This window comes from Gigantopelta aegis, chromosome 11 (genome assembly GCF_016097555.1).
Source record: "Gigantopelta aegis isolate Gae_Host chromosome 11, Gae_host_genome, whole genome shotgun sequence".
Taxonomy (NCBI): Eukaryota; Metazoa; Mollusca; class Gastropoda; order Neomphalida; family Peltospiridae; genus Gigantopelta; species Gigantopelta aegis.
In genome coordinates, this window is record NC_054709.1 from 28882309 (window position 1) to 28906600 (window position 24292).

General features: G+C 39.6%; 2 protein-coding genes across 3 annotated transcripts in view; one reads left to right on the forward strand and one right to left on the reverse strand.

Moving 5' to 3' along the window:
- LOC121384945 (cyclin-dependent kinase 6-like) overlaps nt 1-4724 on the reverse strand; it is a 33277-nt gene extending 28553 nt beyond the window's left edge. The window contains exon 1 of the mRNA XM_041515432.1: nt 4632-4724. The gene's annotated coding sequence lies outside the window, so the exon portion shown is untranslated. The remainder of the gene's footprint in view (nt 1-4631) is intronic.
- A 107-nt stretch (nt 4725-4831) lies between these two features.
- Nucleotides 4832-24292, forward strand: part of LOC121385437 (cullin-1-like) — a 49485-nt gene continuing 30024 nt past the window's right edge. The window contains exons 1-4 of one of the 2 annotated variants that reach the window (XM_041516117.1): nt 4832-5144; nt 17038-17359; nt 21219-21393; nt 23514-23681. In XM_041516117.1, the coding sequence (XP_041372051.1) occupies nt 17217-17359; nt 21219-21393; nt 23514-23681 (486 nt within the window). In that variant the 5' untranslated portion in view covers nt 4832-5144; nt 17038-17216. Of the gene's footprint in view, nt 5145-11226; nt 11355-17037; nt 17360-21218; nt 21394-23513; nt 23682-24292 lie in introns of those variants that run through there. The other variant, XM_041516116.1, reaches the window with a different exon arrangement.

Genomic DNA, 24292 nt, shown 5'->3' on the forward strand with positions numbered 1-24292 from the left:
TGGACCCATTGAGCTATGTCTCGTTCCAGCCAGTGGTGGCATCCGACAAGCGCTTTACAACTGGGTTACGTCCTGAACCCGGATAGATGAACGAATGTCACAAATAGCCTACAGTGTAGACACGTTGTGACTATCGTCGGTGGACCCATTGAGCTATGTCTCGTTCCAGCCAGTGGTCGCATCCGACGTCCTAACCCCGGATAGATACACGAATGTCACAAATAGCCTACAGTGTAGACGCGTTGTGACTATCGTCGGTTGATCCATTGAGCTATTTCTCGTTCCAGCCAGTGGTCGCATCCGACGAGCGCTTTACAACTGGGTTACGCCCTGAACCCGGATAGATGAACGAATGTCACAAATAGCCTACAGTGTAGACGCGTTGTGACTATCGACGGTAGACACATTGAGCTATGTCTCGTTCCAGCCAGTGGTCGCATCCGACGAGCGCTTTACTACTGGGTTACGTCCTGAACCCGGTTAGATGAACGAATGTCACAAATAGCCTACAGTGTAGACACGTTGTGACTATCGTCGTTGGACCCATTGAGCTATGTCTCGTTCCAGCCAGTGGTCGCATCCGACGAGCGCTTTACTACTGGACTACGTCCTGACCCCGGATAGATGAACGAATGTCACAAATAGCCTACAGTGTAGACACGTTGTGACTATCGTCGGTTGATCCATTGAGCTATTCCAGCCAGTGGTCGCATCCGACGAGCGCTTTACTACTGGACTACGTCCTAACCCCGGATAGATGAACGAATGTCACAAATAGCCTACAGTGTAGACACGTTGTGACTATCGTCGGTTGATCCATTGAGCTATTCCAGCCAGTGGTCGCATCCGACGAGCGCTTTACTACTGGACTACGTCCTAACCCCGGATAGATGAACGAATGTCACAAATAGCCTACAGTGTAGACGCGTTGTGACTATCGACGGTAGACACATTGAGCTATGTCTCGTTCCAGCCAGTGGTCGCATCCGACGAGCGCTTTACTACTGGGTTACGTCCTAACCCCGGATAGATCAACGAATGTCACAAATAGCCTACAGTGTAGACACGTTGTGACTATCGTCGGTGGACCCATTGAGCTATGTCTCGTTCCAGCCAGTGGTCGCATCCGACGAGCGCTTTACTACTGGACTACGTCCTGACCCCGGATAGATGAACGAATGTCACAAATAGCCTACAGTGTAGACACGTTGTGACTATCGTCGGTTGATCCATTGAGCTATTCCAGCCAGTGGTCGCATCCGACGAGCGCTTTACTACTGGACTACGTCCTAACCCCGGATAGATGAACGAATGTCACAAATAGCCTACAGTGTAGACACGTTGTGACTATCGTCGGTGGACACATTCAGCTATTTCTCGTTCCAGCCAGTGGTCGCATCCGACGAGCGCTTTACAACTGGGTTACGTCCTGAACCCGGATAGATGAACGAATGTCACAAATAGCCTACAGTGTAGACACGTTGTGACTATCGTCGGTGGACCCATTGAGCTATTTCTCGTTCCAGCCAGTGGTCGCATCCGACGAGCGCTTTACTACTGGGCTACGTCCTGACCCCGGATAGATACACGAATGTCACAAATAGCCTACAGTGTAGACACGTTGTGACTATCGTCGGTGGACCCATTGAGCTATGTTTCGTTCCAGCCAGTGGTCGCATCCGACGAGCGCTTTACTACTGGGCTACGTCCTGACCCCGGATAGATACACGAATGTCACAAATAGCCTACAGTGTAGACACGTTGTGACTATCGTCGGTTGATCCATTGAGCTATGTCTCGTTCCAGCCAGTGGTCGCATCCGACGAGCGCTTTACTACTGGGCTACGTCCTGACCCCGGATAGATCAACGAATGTCACAAATAGCCTACAGTGTAGACACGTTGTGACTATCGTCGGTGGACCCATTGAGCTATGTCTCGTTCCAGCCAGTGGTCGCATCCGACGAGCGCTTTACTACTGGACTACGTCCTGACCCCGGATACGATGTCACAAATACGAATGTCATCGTCGGTGGACCCAATAGCCTCCACAGTGGTGCATAGACACGCTGAATGAGCCTATCTGTGACTATCGTCGGTGGACCCATTGAGCTATGTCTCGTTCCAGCCAGTGGTCGCATCCGACGTGCGCTTTACTACTGGACTACGTCCTGGGGCAATATAATAAAATGAATCAACGATATTAAAATTCAGGCGCGTGTGCTGTGGGATGGGGTAGATGTTTAACCATCCATCCCTGCTCCTGAATGTATTTTCCAGGGAAGCATAACACGACCCCCCCTCCCTCCCCCCCCCCCCCCCCACAAAAAACCCAACAAAAAACCCCCATCGCTAGTCTAAACGCACCCTACACAATTTATAGCAGTATGTCTGCAGTTTGACGGAGAGCTATCAACTAATGAACGGAAGAATGAAGAAGAAATGAAGAAATTAATGAATAAGTGGGAGGGTGGATGAATGGACAGATGGATGAATTTCGGCTGTTTTTGGGGTGGTTAGATGGGTGAATAGATGAATGAATGAATGAATGAGAGAATGAACGAATAAATAAGCGATTAAATGACGACTGGATGAACATGGAATGGATTTGGTTTAGATGGTAGGACGGACGGTCGGACGCACCGGTAAATGAATGACTGAATTTCGTGTGGTTTGGTGGATGAATGAATGAATGAATGGATGATAAATTACCATATTCACAAACATGGTGTTTGGTGGATAAATGAATGAATGAATGAATGAATGAATGAATGAATGAATGAATGACACAAATCAGGGCCGTAGCTGGGGGGGGGGGGCAAGGGGCAGTTGCCCCTCCCCCCAAAAAATCCGGAAAGCATTATAGAATCTTAAAGAAAAAATATCTTCTTAACCGTTTAAGGAGTTTTAGACTATTAACTACTCAGTTGACCCCCCCCCCCCCCCCCCCCCCCCCACACACAACAAAAAATCCTAGATACGGCCCTGCAAATTCAGTGGAAACATTTTGTGGCCAACAATATATCAACAGTATTACAACAAGCATGTTTGTGGTTTCATGGGTGCCCATTGAATAATAGGATCGAATCCCTAGGTGGGCCGAACAGGGTTTGTTTCCCCTTTCCATCAGCGCCCCTCGACTGTAGGAAAGTGTTAGCTGCTGTTCGATAGACTATGGATTAAAACAGTTGTTTGTCGGACAACAAATGAGTTTTTTTCATATGATATAGTGTATTGGATGGTTATTTGTTAAAAGGACAGACCCTAGTTTCAGCCCACGGAAATGCACATTAAGTTTAGTTAATCTACAAACCTGTAACACATTTGGATAAAGTTACAATTGAGTGAAACATGAGTCTATGACTTTGAAACGATGAAATACCCTAAAAAAATTGACTAAAACTCGACTCTATAACTGTTACTTCTCAGACGCACGTGCGTTTTTTTTTTTAAAATATGACAAATGCATTTTGTGATATTAAAAGCACCAGGATGACAAAAACACTTCGAATGTACGGAAATGGATAATCTAAACAATAAAATGTAAGTAAAGTACGATTTCAGTTATCAAAAACGTCTCTAATAGTCAAAAATATGCCTACCATAAGCGTAAAAGACAGGGGGGCAGGGGCAAAATGTGCTAACCTGAGACCTTTTTACCATGTATTTCCATTATTATATCGTCAAAACTAGTTGTAATCCATGTAAAAATGAGGAGTGATTCTTTGCAACCCTATTTAGCTGTTTGGTAGTAATGCTAATATGTATAAATGTTGTTATCCAAATTCTGGCAGTTTCGTTTAAATCGGGCAAAACCCAGCCTGCCCCTCTATAAAAATGGGAGCCCGTACACATATGTAGGCTACCCCACCCTCAAAACATAATACAACGTAATTTTATGGTAACAGATAATATAAATGAACCTCTATTGTGGGGATTCGAACCAGAGATAGGAATGGAATCGATCACTTTGCCAGCAGTTATCGTGTAATTCGTACTGAGTGCCGTCAATACCAACACCACTATATTAGCATTGGCGTAGGAAGCGGGGGGGGGGGGGGTGGGGGGGGGGGGTGTTTGAGTGCAAGGGGGGTACGCCACTGATTAGAAGGATCTGGGTCCGTGCTTATAAAACTTTTAGAGTGGACTCGAGACTGAGTCTGAGACAGTAACGTCATGGTAACGTTATACAAATTGCATGCGTGCAGGGCCGTACCCTGACCAAAATCCATGGGGGGGGGGGGGGGGGCACTAAATTTTATAAATAATTTTTAACATACTATAAACATTAAACATTTCTATGCTATTACTGGAGATATAAAAAAAAAAAAAGACAACATTCTCGGGGGGGGGGGGGCAGCTGCCCCCCTGCCCCCCCGGAGGGTACGGCCCTGGCGTGTGACGTCATTTGAGATTGAGTCTGAACTCTAAAACGTTTTATAAGCATGGACCCTCTTCTACATAAAATCCAGTATTTGCTTCGAAAATCGTCCATTCCTGGATTGGTATTCGAAGTGTTCACCCCCGCGCCAAAACAAAAAGACAAAAAAAACAAAAACCCGAAGACATTGACAAGGGAAATCATATTTTTTACACTGGGAAACGCACATGACATACTGAATAGCCACCTACACAGACTGAAGCTCTTGAATACAGCAACGTGTCTATGTGGACAAGGGGAAGAGAAAATAACCCACTTCCACCAGGATGGCAGGCAGCACCAATAAATAAGAGACCAGGGCCCGTAAGCTATGACGTCACTATGGCGTGTGCTGTAGTGACGTCACAATCTACGACGGTTTTATGATTTCGTAACGCTAAGATTTCGTAACGCTAAGATGGCTTCGAAAATATGGGCCCAGGGCCCGTGCTTATAAAACTTTTAGTCCAGACTCAATCTCTAATGACGTCACACGCATGGCGTTGTCATGACATTAGTGTTTCAGACTCTATTAGAGTCTCGAGTCTAGACTCTAAACGATTTGTAAGCACCAGGCCAGATATGGCCTGCTTACGTATCCCTGGCAGAAAAAATTACTTGGCGACAAAGAACACCTTAAGAAAACTGTCCAGTTCACCCTGATGTCGGAAAAACAACCTATTTTAGACTCATCAGTCATAACGTCGCGTGAGAGCCAGAAGGACGTAAGTGCATAAAAATTCATTTTTAAAAAGCCGAGATAATGAAGGAAAACTGTTTTTCTTGATCAGTAGTTAAGATGTCGAATTTCTTTTAATGACAATGAAAGCTGAACATATTTACGATTTCTTTGTACATTTGCGGTATTTATAGCATATTAGGTGTTTTAGTTATTTGCTTAAATAGTTGTAGTTACGACAATTATTGACTCATGATTGGATTAAATGCGTCACTTACGACCGACAGTATATCAAGTAAATTTGAACATTTATTCTGAAAGAACAATCACTTGTAAAACATTTCAGTTTGCAAATCACATATTTATTTTTAAAAAGAGAAAGTTTGTAAATAGAACATATTTAGAAGCAAACATTCAAAAAGGAATACAAGTAGAAGTACGTATTAATAAAATCACCGCTTAAACAAAATATTACGTGAAAAAAAAGTTATTTTACTTTTGTTAATAATAATACGATAAATAAAATCAAACTACTCTGTCTCGTGAAATCTTTGTTTTCTTTGACCCACCCCTGATTTTGTCAAAGTCTGGTGCAGGGTTTTTGCCAAAGGGTAAAAAGGTATGGTGCCATACCCAAATATTTTTGCAGAATTGAACTTTTTGACAAAATTAATTACTCTTATCATTACTGTATGATTTTCTTAATCCTAATCCTAAACGTAAACCATTTTCTTTCTAAGGGAGGCCCCACCATACCCCTGTTGACTGTGGTTGCATTCAATTCCATAGAGCCATACCCAAGAATTTCTATCTGGCAGAAACACTGTGATGGTAGTGCTCCATGTTGGTTGTTTGATGGTGGTGCATCGGAATCAGACAATTTGTCCATACAGAACCTCTTTTTCTAGGCAAGTGTTCGTTCCTGGTGAGTCATCAGAAAAGCTGATGTCATTTTGTGTGCAGTGTTCTTTCCGTGTTCTTTGAGCCATGGGAGTCCTTTTGCAGATAGTTCCTGGTTCTGCTACCTCAGGGTGTACTTCACTAGTTTCAAGAATACCTGGTTTATCAGTTAGTGCAACAGACAAACCGGAATAGTTAAGCAAACTGAAGCTGGTATCCTTAATGAAGAAACTATGTTTAGCAGCCTATTGGCTTGGGATACACCGGGTTCAAGTGAAGCTCATTCAAAGGATATAGGGTTTACATTTCCAATGAGTGTGTGTACTGAATATAAAATCCAGAAGTAGTGAACACTATACCATGTCCACCTGTTGAGTATGCAGGATCCTCTCCATGTTATATTGAGTGAACAGTAACCCCTACAGCTTCTGCTGTGCGTTGGGTGTACTCTCCGGGTTCTGTTGTGTGTTCAGTGCACATTCCTGGTTTTGTTGTGTAGTTGTTGATCTCTCCGGGTTCTGTTGTGTGTCCAGTGAACTCTCCAGGTTATATTGCGTGTTCGGTGATCTCTCCAGGTTCCGTTGTGTATCCAGTGATCTCTCCAAGTTATATTGTGTGTTCAGTGATCTCTCCAGGTTCTGTTGTGTGTTCAGTGATCTCTCCAGGTTCTGTTGTGTGTTCAGTGATCTCTCCAGGTTCTGTTGTGTGTCCAGTAATCTTTCCTGGTTATGTTGTGTGTTGGGTGTACTCTCCGGGTTCTGTTGTGTGTTCAGTGCACATTCCTGGTTTTGTTGTATATTTGGTGATCTCTCCGGGTTCTGTTATGTGTCCAGTGGTCTCTCCAGGTTATATTGTGTGTTCAGTGATCTATCCAGATACCGTTGTGTGTCAGGTGATCTCTCCAAGTTCTATTGTGTGTTCAGTGATCCCTCCAGGTTCTGTTGTGTGTCCAGTGGTCTCTCCAGGTCCTACTGTGTTCAGAGATGTCTCCAGGTTATGTATGATGTGTGTTCAGTGATATATCCAGACTATGTTATGTGCAGTGTTTTATTGAGTGTTAAGTGATCAATCCTCCGGTTTCTGTTGCATGTGCTAAATTATTTTCTGGGTCTGTTGTGAGTGATATGTTATGTTCAAGTTCTCTTGTGTGTGCTACGTCATGATCATGGTATGTTATATGTGTGTTCTGTCATGTTCTTCGGGTTCTGTTGTGTGTACTGTGCCACGTTCAGGTTCTTTTGTGTGTGCCACGTCATATGCAGGTTTTCTTGTGAGTGCTATGTCATGTTCAGGTTCTGTCGCAAGTGACTGGATAAGGGCCGTGGTATGCGCTGTCCTGTCTGTGAGGAAGTGCATATAAAAGATCCCTTGCTGCATTAGGAAAAATGTAGCGGGTTTCCTCTATGACTACGAGTCAGAATTACCAAATGTTTGACATCTAATAGCCGATGATTAATTAATCAATGTGCTCTAGTGATGTCATTAAACAAAACAAACAAATAAACTTTCACCAGTGCTATGTCTCGTTCATTTTCTATGGTGATTATTTTCTCATGTTTAGCTTTTTGCTGTTATGTTCAGGTCTTGTTGTCATTGATGTGCCAAGTTCTGTTGTGTATGCTATATATCATGTTCAGGTCCTGTTATGTGAGCTATGTCATGTTCATGTCCTGTTGTGTGAGCTATGTCATGTTCAGGTCCTGTTATGTGAGCTATGCCATGTTCATGTCCTGTTGTGTGAGCTATGTCATGTTCAGGTCCTGTTGTGTGAGCTATGTCATGTTCAGGTCCTGTTGTGTGAGCTATGTCATGTTCAGGTCCTGTTGTGTGAGCTATGTCATGTTCAGGTCCTGTTGTGTGAGCTATGTCATGTTCAGGTCCTGTTGTGTGAGCTATGTCATGTTCATGTCCTGTTGTGTGAGCTATGTTGTGTCATGTTCGCGTTCAACATTCTGTTGCAAATATTCGTTAATTGTAAAGTTAATAAAAATTCATAGATCTTGCTGTCGTTTATGTTGAGGCCACATTCACTTTATTCGCCTTTACACTTTACGTCTGATTACACTATCTTCTGTTACTGGACTTTGTCCTGGATAACTTACAATTGCGTTTGTATGTGCAATATTGTTAATCCATAATGCCTACATTAGGGCAATCCTATAGATCTTCAAAGGCAGCTGACAGACGGAACTTGATCACCGTAACATACAATTAAATACATCCAAAATCAGTGTAATTATGCTTGCACTTTGGTCGTATATGCCACATACAACATTATTATTAATTCAAATTGTTTCTACGGATACAAATTATGTTGGAAACTTTGCTTCGATTAAAAAAACTTCAAAATAGATATTTGTTTTTCAAGACAATTCACCAAAACATGTTTATTATTATAATTATGGTGCACATAAAATTGCAAACCATACCAACATTAATGTTACTGCAATTCCTATTTATATCTACAGACACGATTCTTGTCTGTTGCCAAATGGTTCGTTGCATGCAGTACAAAAAAATTTCCCATATTAGACCGGGCTCTCACAACGACAAAAGTTATATTATTTTTTAGGATTCAAGCACATAAAAATATTGACATAATGTACGCTCTATTGTACTTCGCATTTGTAATTTCTATCACAAACCGATAACAATGAATGCATATGGATCGTATTTGGCACATACGACCTATGTCAGACATAGTTATATAACGAACTGTATTTAAAATGGGTGTATCTACCACATACGACCAGTCGTGTTCACATAATGGACAGCAAGGAAATCGGAGGAAAGTCGTACGTGTCAGTTACGTCTATTTTCGTGCAAATTGGTATCTGTGATTCACTTACGACCATTTAAATCCTTCAGTATAAGCGATGCTATTAGGGACACAGCTACGATTTTTTGTGACAATATGTAATCGGGGATAGCGATTCCAAATATGCAAAAAGACGTTTTAGGTCGTATCTGAAACTTACGACCTTTTAGCTCTCACGCGACGATAATTAGAGTGAACGAAAAGAAGAATATAGACTTCGTGTGAATATGTACGTCTGCGCTACAACAGCTTGTTCTGAATGTGCACGTAAAACCCTATGACATGACATGACATGATATCAGACGAGTAAGGGAAGAGGAACGAGGAGGAAACGTGCGCCAGGTTCAACAAAGGCCATGGTTTGTGCTATCCTGCCTGTGGCAAGTGCAAATAAAATAATCCCTTGCTGCCTGTGTGGCAGAATGACCATATGTTTGACGTCCAATAGCCGATGATAAGATAAAAAATCAATTTGCTCTAGTGGCGTCGTTAAATAAAACAAACTTTTTTGTTGCCTTTAATATACCAGTCGAGGAGCACTTACATTCATACTGGGACATAGTATATGGGAAAATGAAGGAATGAAGGAAATGTTTTATTTAACGACGCACTCAACACATTTCATTTACGGTTATATGGCGTCAGACATATATATAGTTACGGATCACACAGATATTGAGAGAGGAAACCCACTGTCGCCACTTCATGGGCTACACTTTTTCGATTAGCAGCAAGGCATCTTTTATATGCACCATACCACAGACAGGGTAGTACATACCACGGACTTTGATATACCAGTCGTGGTGCACTGGCTGGAACGAGGAATATTCCAATGGGCCCACCGACGGGGATCGATCTCACACCGACCGCGCATCGAGCGAGCGCTGTACCACTGGGCTACGTCCCGCCCTCATCGAGGAACACTATTTTCCGACCCGTCACATATTCACATCCACCCCACCCCCCAGGGATATTTAATGTCTATCAGGTTTTTTCGATACTTACTTTAAAGAGAGAAAAAAATGCGCTGTCACATGTAGGTTAGCCTACTCTGTGATTCGACAGCTCGACAGCTAGCCCGAGTACTCTGACTGTAAGAGGGCTAGACGGACATTTGGACATAAATAGAGCGTGTTTATGTCCAAATGTCCGTCTAGCTCTCTTACAGTCAGAGCAGGCCTACTCGGGCTACTCGACAGCTAGACGCACATTTGAAAAGAGCGATCATAACCGTCCAAATGTCCGTCTAGTTCTCGGACCTCGAACGGCAAAGTACTTGGACCAAGGTTACCCCTGTTCCGAGTGTGTTTGTGTGTGTGCGTACGTGTGGGCGCGCGCCCGTGCGTGTGTGTATGTGGTTCTGTTCGCACTGGCGTAGCAAGTGGAGGGGGGAGGGAGGGGGCATGTGTGCCCCCCACTTTGTGGGAGCGGCGATTTAAAAATAAAATAAAAAATTATACATGTATTTATATGTGTGTGTGTGTGTGTGTGCTCCCCCCCCCCCTTGGCACCTTCTTACGCATGTTGCACTGATGATGGACCGATCTCGGTGGTGTCGTGGTGGTTTAGCCATCGGACATAAGGCTGGTAGGTAGCCTACTGGGTTTTAACGACTCAATGCACTAAGACCAGTGCTACACCCTCTTCTCTCTCACTAACCCCCAACAACTAACCCACTGTCTTGGACAGACAGCGCAGAGAATCCAGAGGTGTGTGCCCAGGACAGCGTGCTTGAACCTTAATTGGATGTAAGCACGAAAATAATAGGAGAAACAAGCACCGATGATGGTGATGTGTGTTCCTTAGACTTGTCCAGTATTGTGGATGCTCTGTCGAGTAACAACACAATGCCATGCCGATAAATAGGCTGTGATCGGTGGTTCCAGTGGGCTATTTCTTGTTCCAGCCAATACTCCACAACTGGTGTAATAAAGGCCATGGCATGTACAATCCTGTCTGCGAGATAGTGCATATTTAAAAGATACATTTCTGTGAAGAGTACTCTATATATAAAAGATCTTTTACTAATAACGAAATAATGTAACGTGTTTCCTCTGAAAACCACATGTAAGAATTACCAAATGTTTTACAACCATTGCCGATGATTAAATAATCAATGTGCTCAAATGGTGTGTTGTTAAAGAAAACAAACTCTTTATTTTTTGTTATATGTAATACATACGGCTTCCGTGCATATAGCCTCATCACTAAAGTACAAAGCAAACAATAAACCGTTTATATCAAGAGCTTATTGAAAAAACAACTCGTAATGTTTTCTGGTAAAACATTTATTATTTACAATTAAACGTTTGTTAATTTTAGTGAATATTTTAAATATGGTTAATATTTGTAATTAATGCCAATTGCGCCATTTATCGGATGCTCGATGGTTGGGTGCGCCATCTGTAGGTGATCCTAAACGGAAGGTACATAATAGAGAGACATTCTGATAAAGTTTTGATTGCTTAGCATCAGAATTTATTGAAATTCCACAAAATATGTTGAATTTTGTTCCGTTGTAAGGTTACAAGTAATCGAGTAAGTTGTATATATCATATTTTATATATAGATAAGGTTTGATGGCTTTTCTTTAGGTAACTTTTACGGCATATTTTGTCCTCTTCGTCTTCTTGTCCGCCATCTTTGTTTGTTTGGCATTGGAATATTTATTTGTCGACTGGTAAAACAGCACTCATTTAAGATTTGCTGAGATTATATCACAAGAAGTTATATATTCCACAAGAAAATGAAAATATAAGCTTTAAAATAGACTTCTGAGATTCTACCTTGAATCGATTGTGATTCGATCATCAATGACATCATGATGATCATGATGACACTAGAGTCAATCACTATTTTGTGAAAGTTAATGATTAATCCTGATCATTTAATGTGGGTTATTGTACCTGTACTGTCGTCATTATGGGTGCGAATGCCTGGCTTTCTTATCAACCCCCCCATCAGTAAATCCCATTCACCTGGCCTGGCTTGCCACAAAACAAAATACTAAATAGCAGTTTGTCCCCAGTCAAAATCTTAGTTCACCCACAAACAATGTCACAAAATATTGAAAATGTGAGTTCGTCCCCTCGCCCAACATCAGTTTGCTTCCTGGTCCCTTTCTGTATCAGTTCGTTGCATTAAAAACAAAAAGGAAAAATTAATAAGAAAAGCATTTGAGGGAAATTAAGAAAGATTGTCTGTGATGTTTAATTATGGAAAAATATCCACCCGGTCCCCCCATCCCTCATCAATGTAAAGAGGGATTTTTTTAATGGGCCTTATATATGGAATGAAGGGAAGGACCGGGTGGATATTTTGCCTTAGGGAAAACTTTATTTTTAATTTTTAGGTTTTTTCCCCCCCATTTCGAGCTAATATTTGCTGAATAGTATTCCAGATTAATATTTTAAAAGCTCTTTTCTTTGTGTTACAGTGCAATTGACAATAAATACTCTAATCAGAAAGATTAATTATTTTCTAGACAAAACAAAACCCATTTCCAAACCTAGTCCAACCACAATCGGAAATGTAAACACCACTTAAGTCTTATACTACAATGTAAGGTTATAAACTACGATGACACTAAAAGAACACTATAATTTGTTCATTGGAAGAAAGTTCAATATCAAATCTGACAAAGGTAATTAAAATGTAAAATTTGATGTAAAATCGGTGGAGGTGAGTATGTATTTAATACAAAAATGCTGGCCAGCAGTGACGTTTGAATCATCCACAGCAACATCGTCATCATTTACTTCTCCTTTACAGCTGGCTTGAAATCTTGACACTGGGATGAATGCATGAAAATAATTCAGTGAATGTCGTTTTATTTGAAATACTTAAATAATATTACCTGTTTTGAATACGTACATTTTTAAAATTCTACTTTGTAAATTGAACTGGAAGACACCACTGGCTTACACCGCAACATGTTTTTGGAATTAATTCGGAACTACTTAGAACCAACATGTTCTCGGATTCATTCGGAACTGCTAGGAACTTATGAATCGGCCGAATGGCTCTCAATATCAGAAGCTTTTCATTCGGAACTCCTCAGAAGCTTAAAGATTTTATGTAAATTCGCACAAAATGTTCCAGGTCTTCTGGTAACAAGATCCGGGTCTTCTGGTAACAGGATCTTGAACTGACAGATCTCATTGCATCTCTCTGCAGTTGTTGTTTTTAGAGTCGACTAAAATTAGGATTGATTGTAATGGATTATTAAATAAAACTGGCCAAAAAAAAGGTCCAAAAAAAGTTTAGAGTTGGCACCAAAAATTTAGGGACGGTCCGGTAACCAGAACCAAACAACTTTTTTTTACCATGCCTTACCTGACAATTGATCAGATTCACTTATCCTATTAATTAACAAGACGTGCACAGTGTAATCCACTTACACGAGAAGAGACCACATTGCAGTTAGAACAAAAGGTGGTTTCACTATTTTATGCAAAATTCATTAGTACTTAAGGGACTATCCTGAGGTTTCAGCCATAGATTGACTTCCGTTGTTCCTCTCCCCTCCCCAATCCCAACAAAATAAAGACATCCTGGTTTTTTTTGTTTCTTTTTCAAAAGCATATATCTTACCATATCATGTTTTAAATATAAAGCATTATATGGATAAATACAATTAGTATGACAATTGGCCAAATTATTTGATATTTCAATTGTATGGGTATCGGGTTGAAATGACACCACTACCTAAACAATCATTTTCATTGGCGAAAACGGGAACCAACTGGCCTATAACGGCATCTCACTACAGATTAATATTAATATCCTAACAATTTGTTCACAGTAATGTAATATATAGAGATTATTATACAAGCTTGTGTGTTGTACTGATTTTACGAAACGAATGTCAGGATTGTTGTATTGCAAAAGCGAAGGTAGTACATGAATCCTGACACAAGTTTCATAAAATCAGTATGATTCACAGGTAAGTGTAATAATTTCTTTATTATTCAAATTTTTCAAAATATTATATTCATAAATAACAAGCTAGGACCATGCCAAAATGTTTCAAACATAACTTAAAAAGAGATAACGAAACAACGTCATTTTCAGAAACGACGTCATGTTGATAAGCGTTTACACTGGGGAAGCCGCATTAAGTTTTGCCGTTTCTTCATAAAATTACGTCATTCGTTGTGCACATGAAATCATTATGACACGTGGGTCATACTGGTTATATTTCCCTGAATATCTTGAACTATGTGAATAATAAATATGTGTATCGATAATTACTAATATCCTAATTTTAAGTAATCGTGAAAGTGTTTTGAAAAGGTGATTATCTTTGTTTTTAATACTACTTATCTGACAAAGTGATCTCATCCATCAATCCTGCTACCGGCGTCGTGGTTAGGCCATTGGTCTACAGGCTGGTAGGTACTGGGTTCGGATCCCAGTCGAGGCATGTGATTTTTAATCCAGATATGGACTCCAAACCGTGAGTGAGTGCTCTGCATGGCTCAGTGGGTAAGTGTAAACCACTTGCACCGACCAGTGATCCATAACTGGTTCAACAAAGGCCATGGTTTGTGCTATCCTGCCTGTGGGAAGCGCAAATAAAAGATCCCTTGCTGTCTATTTTTTGAGGGTATTTCACCATTTCAAAGTCACAGACTCATCTTTCACTCAGTTGTAACTTTATCCAAATGTGTTATAGGTTTGTAGACTTAACTAAATTTAATGTTAATTTTGACGAGTTGAAACTAGGGTATGTCCCTTTAACATTCAGTTTTGTAGAAGTTGGACACAATTTAATGTTGTATATCATTTAGTCACACGAATCCAACCACGGAGTGGGCGGGACATAGCCCAGTGGTAAAGCGTTCACTTGATGCATGGTCGGTCTGGGATCGATCCCCGTCGGTGGGCCCATCGAGCTATTTTTCGCTCCAGTCAGTGCACCACGAATGGTGCATCAAAGACCGTGGTATGTGTTATCCTGTCTGTGGGATGGTGCATATAAAAGATACCTTGCTGCTAATCCAAAAGAGTAGCCCATGAAGTGGTGACAGCGGGTTTCCTCTCTCAATAACTGTGTGGTCCTTAACCATATATCCAATACCATATAGCCATAAATAAAATATGTTGAGTGCATCGTTAAATAAAACATTTCCTTTCAACCACTGATAGAGGTGAGGTGAATAGTGAGTTTTTGTGTGGACTGGTATCTTTTAGGCTACTGATCTGCCACACCATTGGAACAATTTCATAATTTTTACTCTTGATTTTCTGTGATTAACTTTAAGAGTAATGATCAAATAGTTGTAATATATAACAGTTTATGATATGAAATTTATAAATACATTTATCTACACATAAACAAGGGTGCGAGACATAGCCCAGTGGTAGTTTGGGATAAATCTTCATCGGTGGGCCCATTGGGCTATTTCTTGTTCCAGCCAGTGCACCACGATTGGTATATCAAAGGCCATACCATAGTATGTGTTATCCTGTTTGTAGGATGGTGCATATAAAAGATCCCTTGCTGCTAATTTAAAAATGTACCAGATTTCCTCTCTAAGACTAATGCCAAAATTACCAAATGTTCGACATTCAATAGCCAATGATTAATAAATCAATGTGCTCTAGTGGTGTCGTTAAACAAAACAAACTTTAAACTTTATACTTTGTGGATTGAACGATTGCATGTAAGAACTTTATCCACATGTATGTTACTATTGTTGTCTGTGAGATTTGATTTGTAGGTGTGAACCCGGTACATTGTTTTCAGACAGCTTGTTCTGTTTTGTCCTGTAGACATGATTATTTGATCAATAAATAGTTACTAATTAATGGTCATCTGATTGCACTGCCTGCATGTATGTGTACATGGAAATGATAGATAATCAATGTCTCCATGTGTATACCTGACAGAATGAATTCATCAACTTCGGGATCTCTTCAGTGGCTTTAATGACGTCATACTCGTACAAATTGTCTCAGACTATGTTAGAGTCTTGAATCCAGACTCTTAAAAGTTTTATAAGCATGGGGCCAGGCCTCACAAACTTGTTTAATGTTCTATTATATGTAATGATGATTTTAGCAAGTGCTTTTCGTAGGGTGCTATTCTAGTCCAGGGTCCCATTCCACGAAGCAATCTTAGCCCTAAGATCAACTTAGCTATGCGCTTCTGGTAATCTTAGGGCTAAGATCGTTTCGTGGAACGGGGCCCTATGTTCATATTTTTTAAACAATCTTGGTGCCATGAAATCTTAAAACTATCTTAATCTATGACTTCACTATGGGCAACTGTGCTGTGGTGATGTCACAACCTACGATGGATTTACGATTTCGTAGCACTAAGATCACTTTGAAAATTCCTATCCTGGTTTTTTAAACTACCGGTACATGTTGCATACAATCGTGATACATGGTCTCAGGCCCTAATCTTGCCGGCGAAATGAGCATTTTCTTCGCCTAAAGTCGCCAAGTTATTAGCAGTAGAGAAACCACTGGTCTAGACAACAGAGATGGAAGGTTTCCGAAATTCTGGATTTTTAGTGCAGTTTTTCTGGATTATTTGCCATTTTTCATTTTCCATTTTCTCTGTTCAAGATGTATGATATATATGTTTTCGGCGGATGCTTTGCATAAATTCTGAATGGGACTGCCATTTTGTGTCGCCGCTTATAATTATATGCATAACCTAGTATTTGCACTGTAAAAGCTTTTATCCTCAGTTGGGGAAGGTCATCAGAACCATTGCAACCCCCCAGTCTACTGCACAGGAGTGCAGGTGAGGGTAAGGGCCATAGCCCAGTGGTACCCAGTAAACCGATCACCTGATGCACGGTCGGTTTAGGATTGATCCCCCTCTGTGGGCACATTGAGCTATTTATTGTTCCAGCCAGTGCATCACGACTGGTATGTCACAGGCAGTGGTGCATATAAAAGATCCATTTCTACTAATGGGGGAAAATATAGCAGGTTTTTCTGTCTATGACTATGTCAAAATTACCAAATGTTTGAAATCCAATAACTGATGATTAATAAATCAATGTGCTCTATTGGTGTCGCTAAACAAAAGAAACATTTAACTTTTATTTCGGGGCCTGTACGTACATTTATTGACTGTGTCAAGATTTACCATTGTGTAATGCCCAATAGCCAGTATATTTTTGTGCTGGTATGTGTTATTCATTCATTCTTGGCTGTGTGATAGTGCATCAGTTTTACTTTGTATCTCGTCTTGTTTCAGATGATCGCTGTCTCTCGGGATAATGGAAAGAGAGAACACTAGGGGACCATCTCGACACTGTATTAGCTTCTGGTGGTCTGGAAACATCCACGCTTAAACCGTGCCTCTCGGACTGTTGCTTGACCGAAGTCCGGATCGCGTAATTTTCGAGCGCTGCCTGTTCTACAGTTGCCGTGACGATGGCGGGCACATCGAGAAGTCCTAATCCACACGGATTGAAGCAGATCGAGCTTGACCAGATCTGGGACGATCTCAAGTTGGGAATAAAGAATGTCTATAAGCGACAGAGCATGTCAAAGACCCGCTACATGGAACTCTATACGTATCTTTAACAAGAAGTGGTGGTATTTAGCTCAGTCGGTTGAGTGGTCGCCTGAGGTGCTTGCATCGCAGGATCGAACCAGCTCTGTAGATCCATTCAACTGATTGGGGTTTTCTCTCGTTCCTACCAGTGCACCACAACTGGTTAAAGTTTGTGGTAAACCGTATGCTTTCGTGTAATGAGAAAGTGCATATAAAAGATCCTTTGCTACACTTGAAGACACTGTATGAGTTACCAAATGTTTTAACATCCAATAGCCGATGATTAATAAATCATTGTGCTCTAGTGGTGTCGTTAAACGAAACAAACTATAACCTTAACAAACATTGAATTTAGAGATCTTAAAAAGTGCGTATAAAAGATCCTTTGCTACATGGAAAAATGTAGGGGGTTTCCTCTTGAAGACTATATGTATGAGTTACCAAATGTTTAACATCCAGTAGCCGATGATTAATAAATCATTGTGCTCTAGTGGTGTCGCTAAACGAAACAAACTATAACCGTAACAAACATTGAATTTAGAGATCTGAAAAAGCTTTTGTCAGAATTGTAAAAATTTTGTAATAAGATATATTTTGAGATTCAATCTCATAATCTTATGCTTCCGACTCAAAATATGTGATTTGTGCCAGCACAAATTCCTGCTACATTCACAGCCTAACTGAAAAATACTAGCCATGGGTGTTGAGTTACCGTATGCAAGAAGCCCTGACTTTATTTGGCTAACTGAACATGGATTACAGATGGAGTGAAAAATGTTGTCAAAGTTCAAGCCAGGCTTCTGTAACAGGGTTGACAATTAACATAAAAACCATGGTCGTCAGCAGGGCCAGTTGAAGACAAATCTTACTGGCCCTTCTCAAATTCAACCAGCCCTCATATTGAAATTTAACCGTACGGCCATAATAAAAACTAGAATATTCTTTGCCGAATAATAACCATGTGCTCATTGTATAGACTATAGTCCTGTTTTCTTCAAAAGGAAACCGATGAACTGACATGTAACTTCGTAATAAATACAGTTAAAATTCATATAAAAACATATTAATTTTTAAACCGATACCAACTCAAACAAATTTGAAAATAAAATAAAAATTATTTACAAATTATGATTAAATCTCATTTTTAATACAGGAGTGAAGACAAAATGCTAGAACAGCTGAGGTATACAGCTTGACTTGCATTTAGTATACAAACCTTTTCTGGGGGTGGCAGTCCTCTGTGGCAATGCAAGATGGATTAAATAAACGGGAGATGCAAGAAGGGGTACAATCTCCATTAACAAATTTCCTTGGGAATTGCAGTCCTATGGAAGAAGCACGCACATGTGTGTGTTTAATTTGGATTTTGTAAATGCTGTATTATAGTAGTGTTGGAAATAGAATAAAAATTATTTTCGTCAATTATTTCTTTTATATTAAACTGACAAGTAAATATTTTGTAAATACTAATTTAATGATACTCTACCTAATTTAGCATTTATTTGTTTTGGCTCTCATTGATGTACAAGGTGGTGTTTACTCTTGAAATTAAAATAAAGATGTCAGTAAACAGGAGATTGTAACCTTTATTGGAACAGACTGTAACACATTTTGATCGATGTGTCAATTTCATTTACCCATAAACAAACTTTTAATTTAAAAATGCAAGTTAACTGATTATTTTGAATTGCAACATAAATTATTAATTATGACCAGGTATTTAGTGAATATAAATTCAATATAAGTACATTAGAAATTTACACAATCTTGCAACCACTTAAAGGTACTATATCAAAAGTTATATGTGAGCATCTGTTTGTGATAAAGATTCTCCAATAAAAACGTATTTTCTACTAGTAGATAAAATTATTTCCTATAATCATTTATGGGCATATAGTTAAAGGTGTAGTCTTTAAATGTTAAAGCAAAATTTAATTAAAAACATGATTTGCAATAGCTGTCATTATGTAACTTTGAAATAGCACCTTTAATACCGGTATAATAGATCACAATCTCAGAATGATTCTTGACAGTTTTGCTCAAAAGTTACTTATAAATGTCTACTACAAATATTTTGTATTAGAGAGGCATAGGGATAAACCGTCATCAGAAAGGGTTCCTCACATGATAAAAGCAATGAAATTGACACATGTTGACCAAAATTTGTTTAGTCTGTTCCAATAAAGAGCACAAATCACCTGTTTACGGACATTTTTCTTTTTAATTCCAAGAGTAAACACCACCTTGTACATCAATGAGAGCCCAAACAAGTAAATGCTAAATTAGGTAGACTATCATTGAACAGATATTTACAAAATATTTACTTATCTGTTTAATATGTAAGAAATAATCAACGAAAATAATTTTTATTCTATTTTCAACAGTACTTTAGTAGGCTACTAATGAAGTAAATGTCAAAAGGAAAATAAATTTGTAAATATATATATATATATATATATGTACTTAGTTATTATATTACAAAGCATAACAGCGTACTTATTGTTTATTACAATAATATTTGGACTGTTATGTCATCATGTAAGTCTTAGTGTCAAGACTTTAGATGTGATATGTTCTTATTTAATGCAAATCGCTTAAATTTAAAACAATAGCAACACCAGCAATCAGTTAACTGACCGTAGTAATGGAAAATGTCATTGTTATTTTTGCATGTTCCCATGCACTCACATTAGTGTATGTTAAAACTACAAGATAGATTTTGATTTTGTCAAAGAATAATGTAAGTAAATTAAATATGATTCCTTTTTATCATAACATTGAATAACAAGTGTCAAATAGATAATTATGGCGTATCCAGCTCATTCTAAATAGCAATGTAATCAATACGTTTTGAGGTCTATTTTTAGAAAGACCCGGCCCAAAGCCACAGAAGCTGAGTCTGGCGCTGTTAAAATATAGAGCATGTTCTATGTCTTCTGCCTCTGTAGTTCGTGCCAACATGTATTTTGTCACATTCAATTCAGTTTCAGTGGCTTTCTTTTTTAACTGGTGCCATACTCGCCAGACCCTAATATCGATGGTCGACCAACAGATTACCTTTGTAAAATTCTTTGTCGCCCTTAGCCAATACAAGTTGCCATGGGCGACCGGGCGACTGCTAAGGACTAAACGTTTGCGATACCCATTTACACAGAAATAAGTTGAGATAACCCATTTTGTTCCTTTAAATAAAGTCCTAAATTTACTGCGTGAACGAAAAATAGGTCACGCATAATTAAATTTATGTAAGTGATGTGCAGACAAAACAGTCATTTTCAGAGGCAGGGTTTCTAGAATTTTATAAAAATCCACTAGCCATGGGATCAGTGATTTAAAAAATGTACTAGCCACGATTATAAATTCACTAGCCCTACTTTAATAAATAAAATCCGATGCAGGTATGTCACCCAAAGAGGGAGATGGAGCTTAAAAGTCCTTTGATTAGGGTAGGTGGATGGGGCAAGAAAGTCATATTTACAAAACGGACATAAATGCAGCACTTTACAAAGGGTTTTTTGTTTTTTTTACCAGCCATTGGACATGATGATAGTAGTTATTTACTAGCCCAACATTGAATATCACTAGCCATGTGCGTGGGGCTACCATAATCTAGAAGCTCTGTCTGGCATGGCAATAGTAGTTATTTACTAGCCCAACATTGAATATCACTAGCCATGTGCGTGGGGCTACCATAATCTAGAAGCTCTGCTAGCCGTCGGGCATGGCAACAGTAGTTATTTACTAGCCCGACACTGAATATCACTAGCCATGGGAGTGGAGCTACCATAATCTAGAAGGTCTGTCTAAGGCCTGTGTTTTTCTAATGATATTTGAATTGTGTCAGCCTTCATGTTTTTTGTTTCCTTAACGCCCGCCAGACACGTGTATAACTACTGCACCAGTGTGCATGGCCAGGGGTCGGGATCCCAGCAGGCGAGAGGCCCTGGGGGCCGCAAGATGAAGCAGCCCACCAGTGGAGCTCAGTTTGTGGGTCATGAACTCTACAAACGGATAAAGGAATTTCTAAAAAGTTATCTCATTAATTTATTAAAGGTAAGCAGATGCACTGGCACTTGCCAAATTATCTCATTAATTTATTAAAGGTAAGCAGATGCACTGGCACTTGCCAAATTATCTCATTAATTTATTAAAGGTAAGCAGATGCACTGGCACTTGCCATTTTTGCTGATTGCGAATTTTGAAAGCAGTTGGCAAATTTTATTTTAGTTCGGCGAAATAATTTTCATGTAATAATTGAAATTTAAAAAAAGTTTAATGGACAATTTGGCGAATTGTTTTGCTTACCCAGAGCTAGCCCTGGGTAAGTCGTCTGTAACGCACTGTGCAGTAGGTGCGGAAATGGATGTTTTGGGGGTAAATTTATAGATAAATTATTTATCAATACATCTCTTATGCATGATGTTTTCAGTGTCACAAACAGTGCCCTGTGACTTGCATATCAAAGGCCATTGTATATACTTATGTGCAAGTGTGTGTAAGAGACATGTGCAAGTGTGTGTAAAAGACCTCTCTTTTCCTGCTTTTTCGGTTGAATAGTGATAGGCTCAAACTACCAACTACCAGCTGAATATTGGCCAAGTCGATGGTTGTGTTGTAATTTCCCCAACGTGAGACTTAGGACAGGTGCACTCAGATTAACAACTAATGGGTTATACGACAAGAATCGAGTTGTAAGAGCATTCAGACTAGCAACTGGACAGTCGTAGAAGTCATGACAGCAGAAAGTTGGCCAACTTTGTGCTGGCAGTTGGTAGTCTAACCCTAGCATTAGTCGCCATCTTGATCAATGGTGAAATTTACCATATGTTAGACATGGCTTGAAATTGACAGTGAGCAAGAGGCAGTTGCTGCTCAAAATACTAAATATGCTTTCTGATAATCGGGTTCTTGAGATAACTTTTGCATTCCAGTATTACACAATCATACAACTTGTATCAATACCTGTTATCTAGAACTGCTTTTCAGTTTTTAGGTTTTGCATGAAGTTTAAAATTTGACAGGCCATGATTGCTTCAACTCAACAAAAATAATTTTGAACCTTGGTAGACTCGAAATATCTGCAATTTAAAATGTGCTGAGGTGTTGTTAAATTTCCCTTTCTCTTAGCCTTAGACACAAGGTGGCCATAGTTTACAATATGCTGAGATGTCATTGACATTTTTCCCTTTTCTCTTAGCCTGTGTTAGACACAAGATGGCCATAAGTAAAAAGGTGCTGATGTGTCATTAAACTTTCCGTTCTTTAAATCTCTTAGCCTGTGTCAGACACAAGATAGCCAGAGTTTAGAATGTGCTGAGGTGTCGTTAAACTTTCTTTTCCTTCAATCTCTTAGCCTGTTGTTAAACGCAAGATGGCCAGAGTTTAGAATATGCTGAGGTGTCGTTAAACTTTCTTTTCCTTCAATCTCTTAGCCTGTGTCAGACACAAGATGGCCAGAGTTTAGAATGTGCTGAGGTGTCGTTAAACTTTCTTTTCCTTCAATCTCTTAGCCTGTGTCAGACACAAGATGGCCAGAGTTTAGAATGTGCTGAGGTGTCGTTAAACTTTCTTTTCCTTCAATCTCTTAGCCTGTGTCAGACACAAGATGGCCAGAGTTTAGAATGTGCTGAGGTGTCGTTAAACTTTCTTTTCCTTCAATCTCTTAGCCTGTTGTTAAAACCAGATGGCCAGAGTTTAGAATATGCTGAGGTAGTTAAACTTTCTTTTTCTTCAATCTCTTAGCCTGTGTCAGACACCAGATGGCCAGAGTTTAGAATATGCTGAGGTGTCGTTAAACTTTCTTTTCCTTCAATCTTTTAGCCTGTTGTTAAACACCAGATGGCTAGAGTTTAGAATGTGCTGAGTTGTCATTAACATCCTTTCTCATTCTCTGAGCCTGTGATAGTCACCAAATGGTCAGTTTGAAATGTGCTGGGATGTCAACATTATTTCCTTTCTTAGCCTGTGTTACATAGTAAAGGGCCATAGATTAAAGTGTGTTGAAGTGTCATTAACATTCTTTCTCTGAGCCTTTGATAGACATCAAATGGCCAGTTAGAAATGTGCTGGGATGTCGTCAGCGTTATTTCCTTTCTTAGCCTGTGTTACATAGTAAATTGCTATAGTTTAAAATGTGCTGAGGTGTTGTTAACATTCCTTTCGTCTAATCTCAGGATGGTCAGGATCTGTTGGACGAGGAGGTGCTCAAGTTCTACACGGGCCAATGGGAGGATTACCAGTTCTCCAGCAAGGTCCTCGACGGAATCTGTGCCTACCTCAACAGACACTGGGTCCGCAGAGAGTGCGATGAGGGAACCAAGGGCATTTATTATATTTATTCTGTAAGTAGTCGACAAACCAGGATTATTTTGCTGTATGTACAAAGTAATTTTTATGACACCTGTCCTATGACAATTTATGTCACACCAAACTACGACAATTTATATCACACCTGACCTACGATAATTTATATCACACCTGACCTACGACAATTTATATCACACCTGACCTACGATAATTTATATCACACCTGACCTACGACAATTATATATCACACCTGACCAACGATATTTTATATCACACCTGACCTACGATAATTTATATCACACCTGACCTACGATAATTTATATCACACCTGACCTACGACAATTATATATCACACCTGACCTACGACAATTATATATCACACCTGACCTACGACAATTATATATCACACCTACGACAATTATATATCACACCTGACCTACGACAATTATATATCACACCTGACCTACGATAATTTATATCACACCTGACCTACGACAATTATATATCACACCTGACCAACGATAATTTATATCACACCTGACCTACGACAATTATATATCACACCTGACCTACGACAATTATATATCACACCTGACCTACGATAATTTATATCACACTTGACCTACGATAATTTATATCACACCTG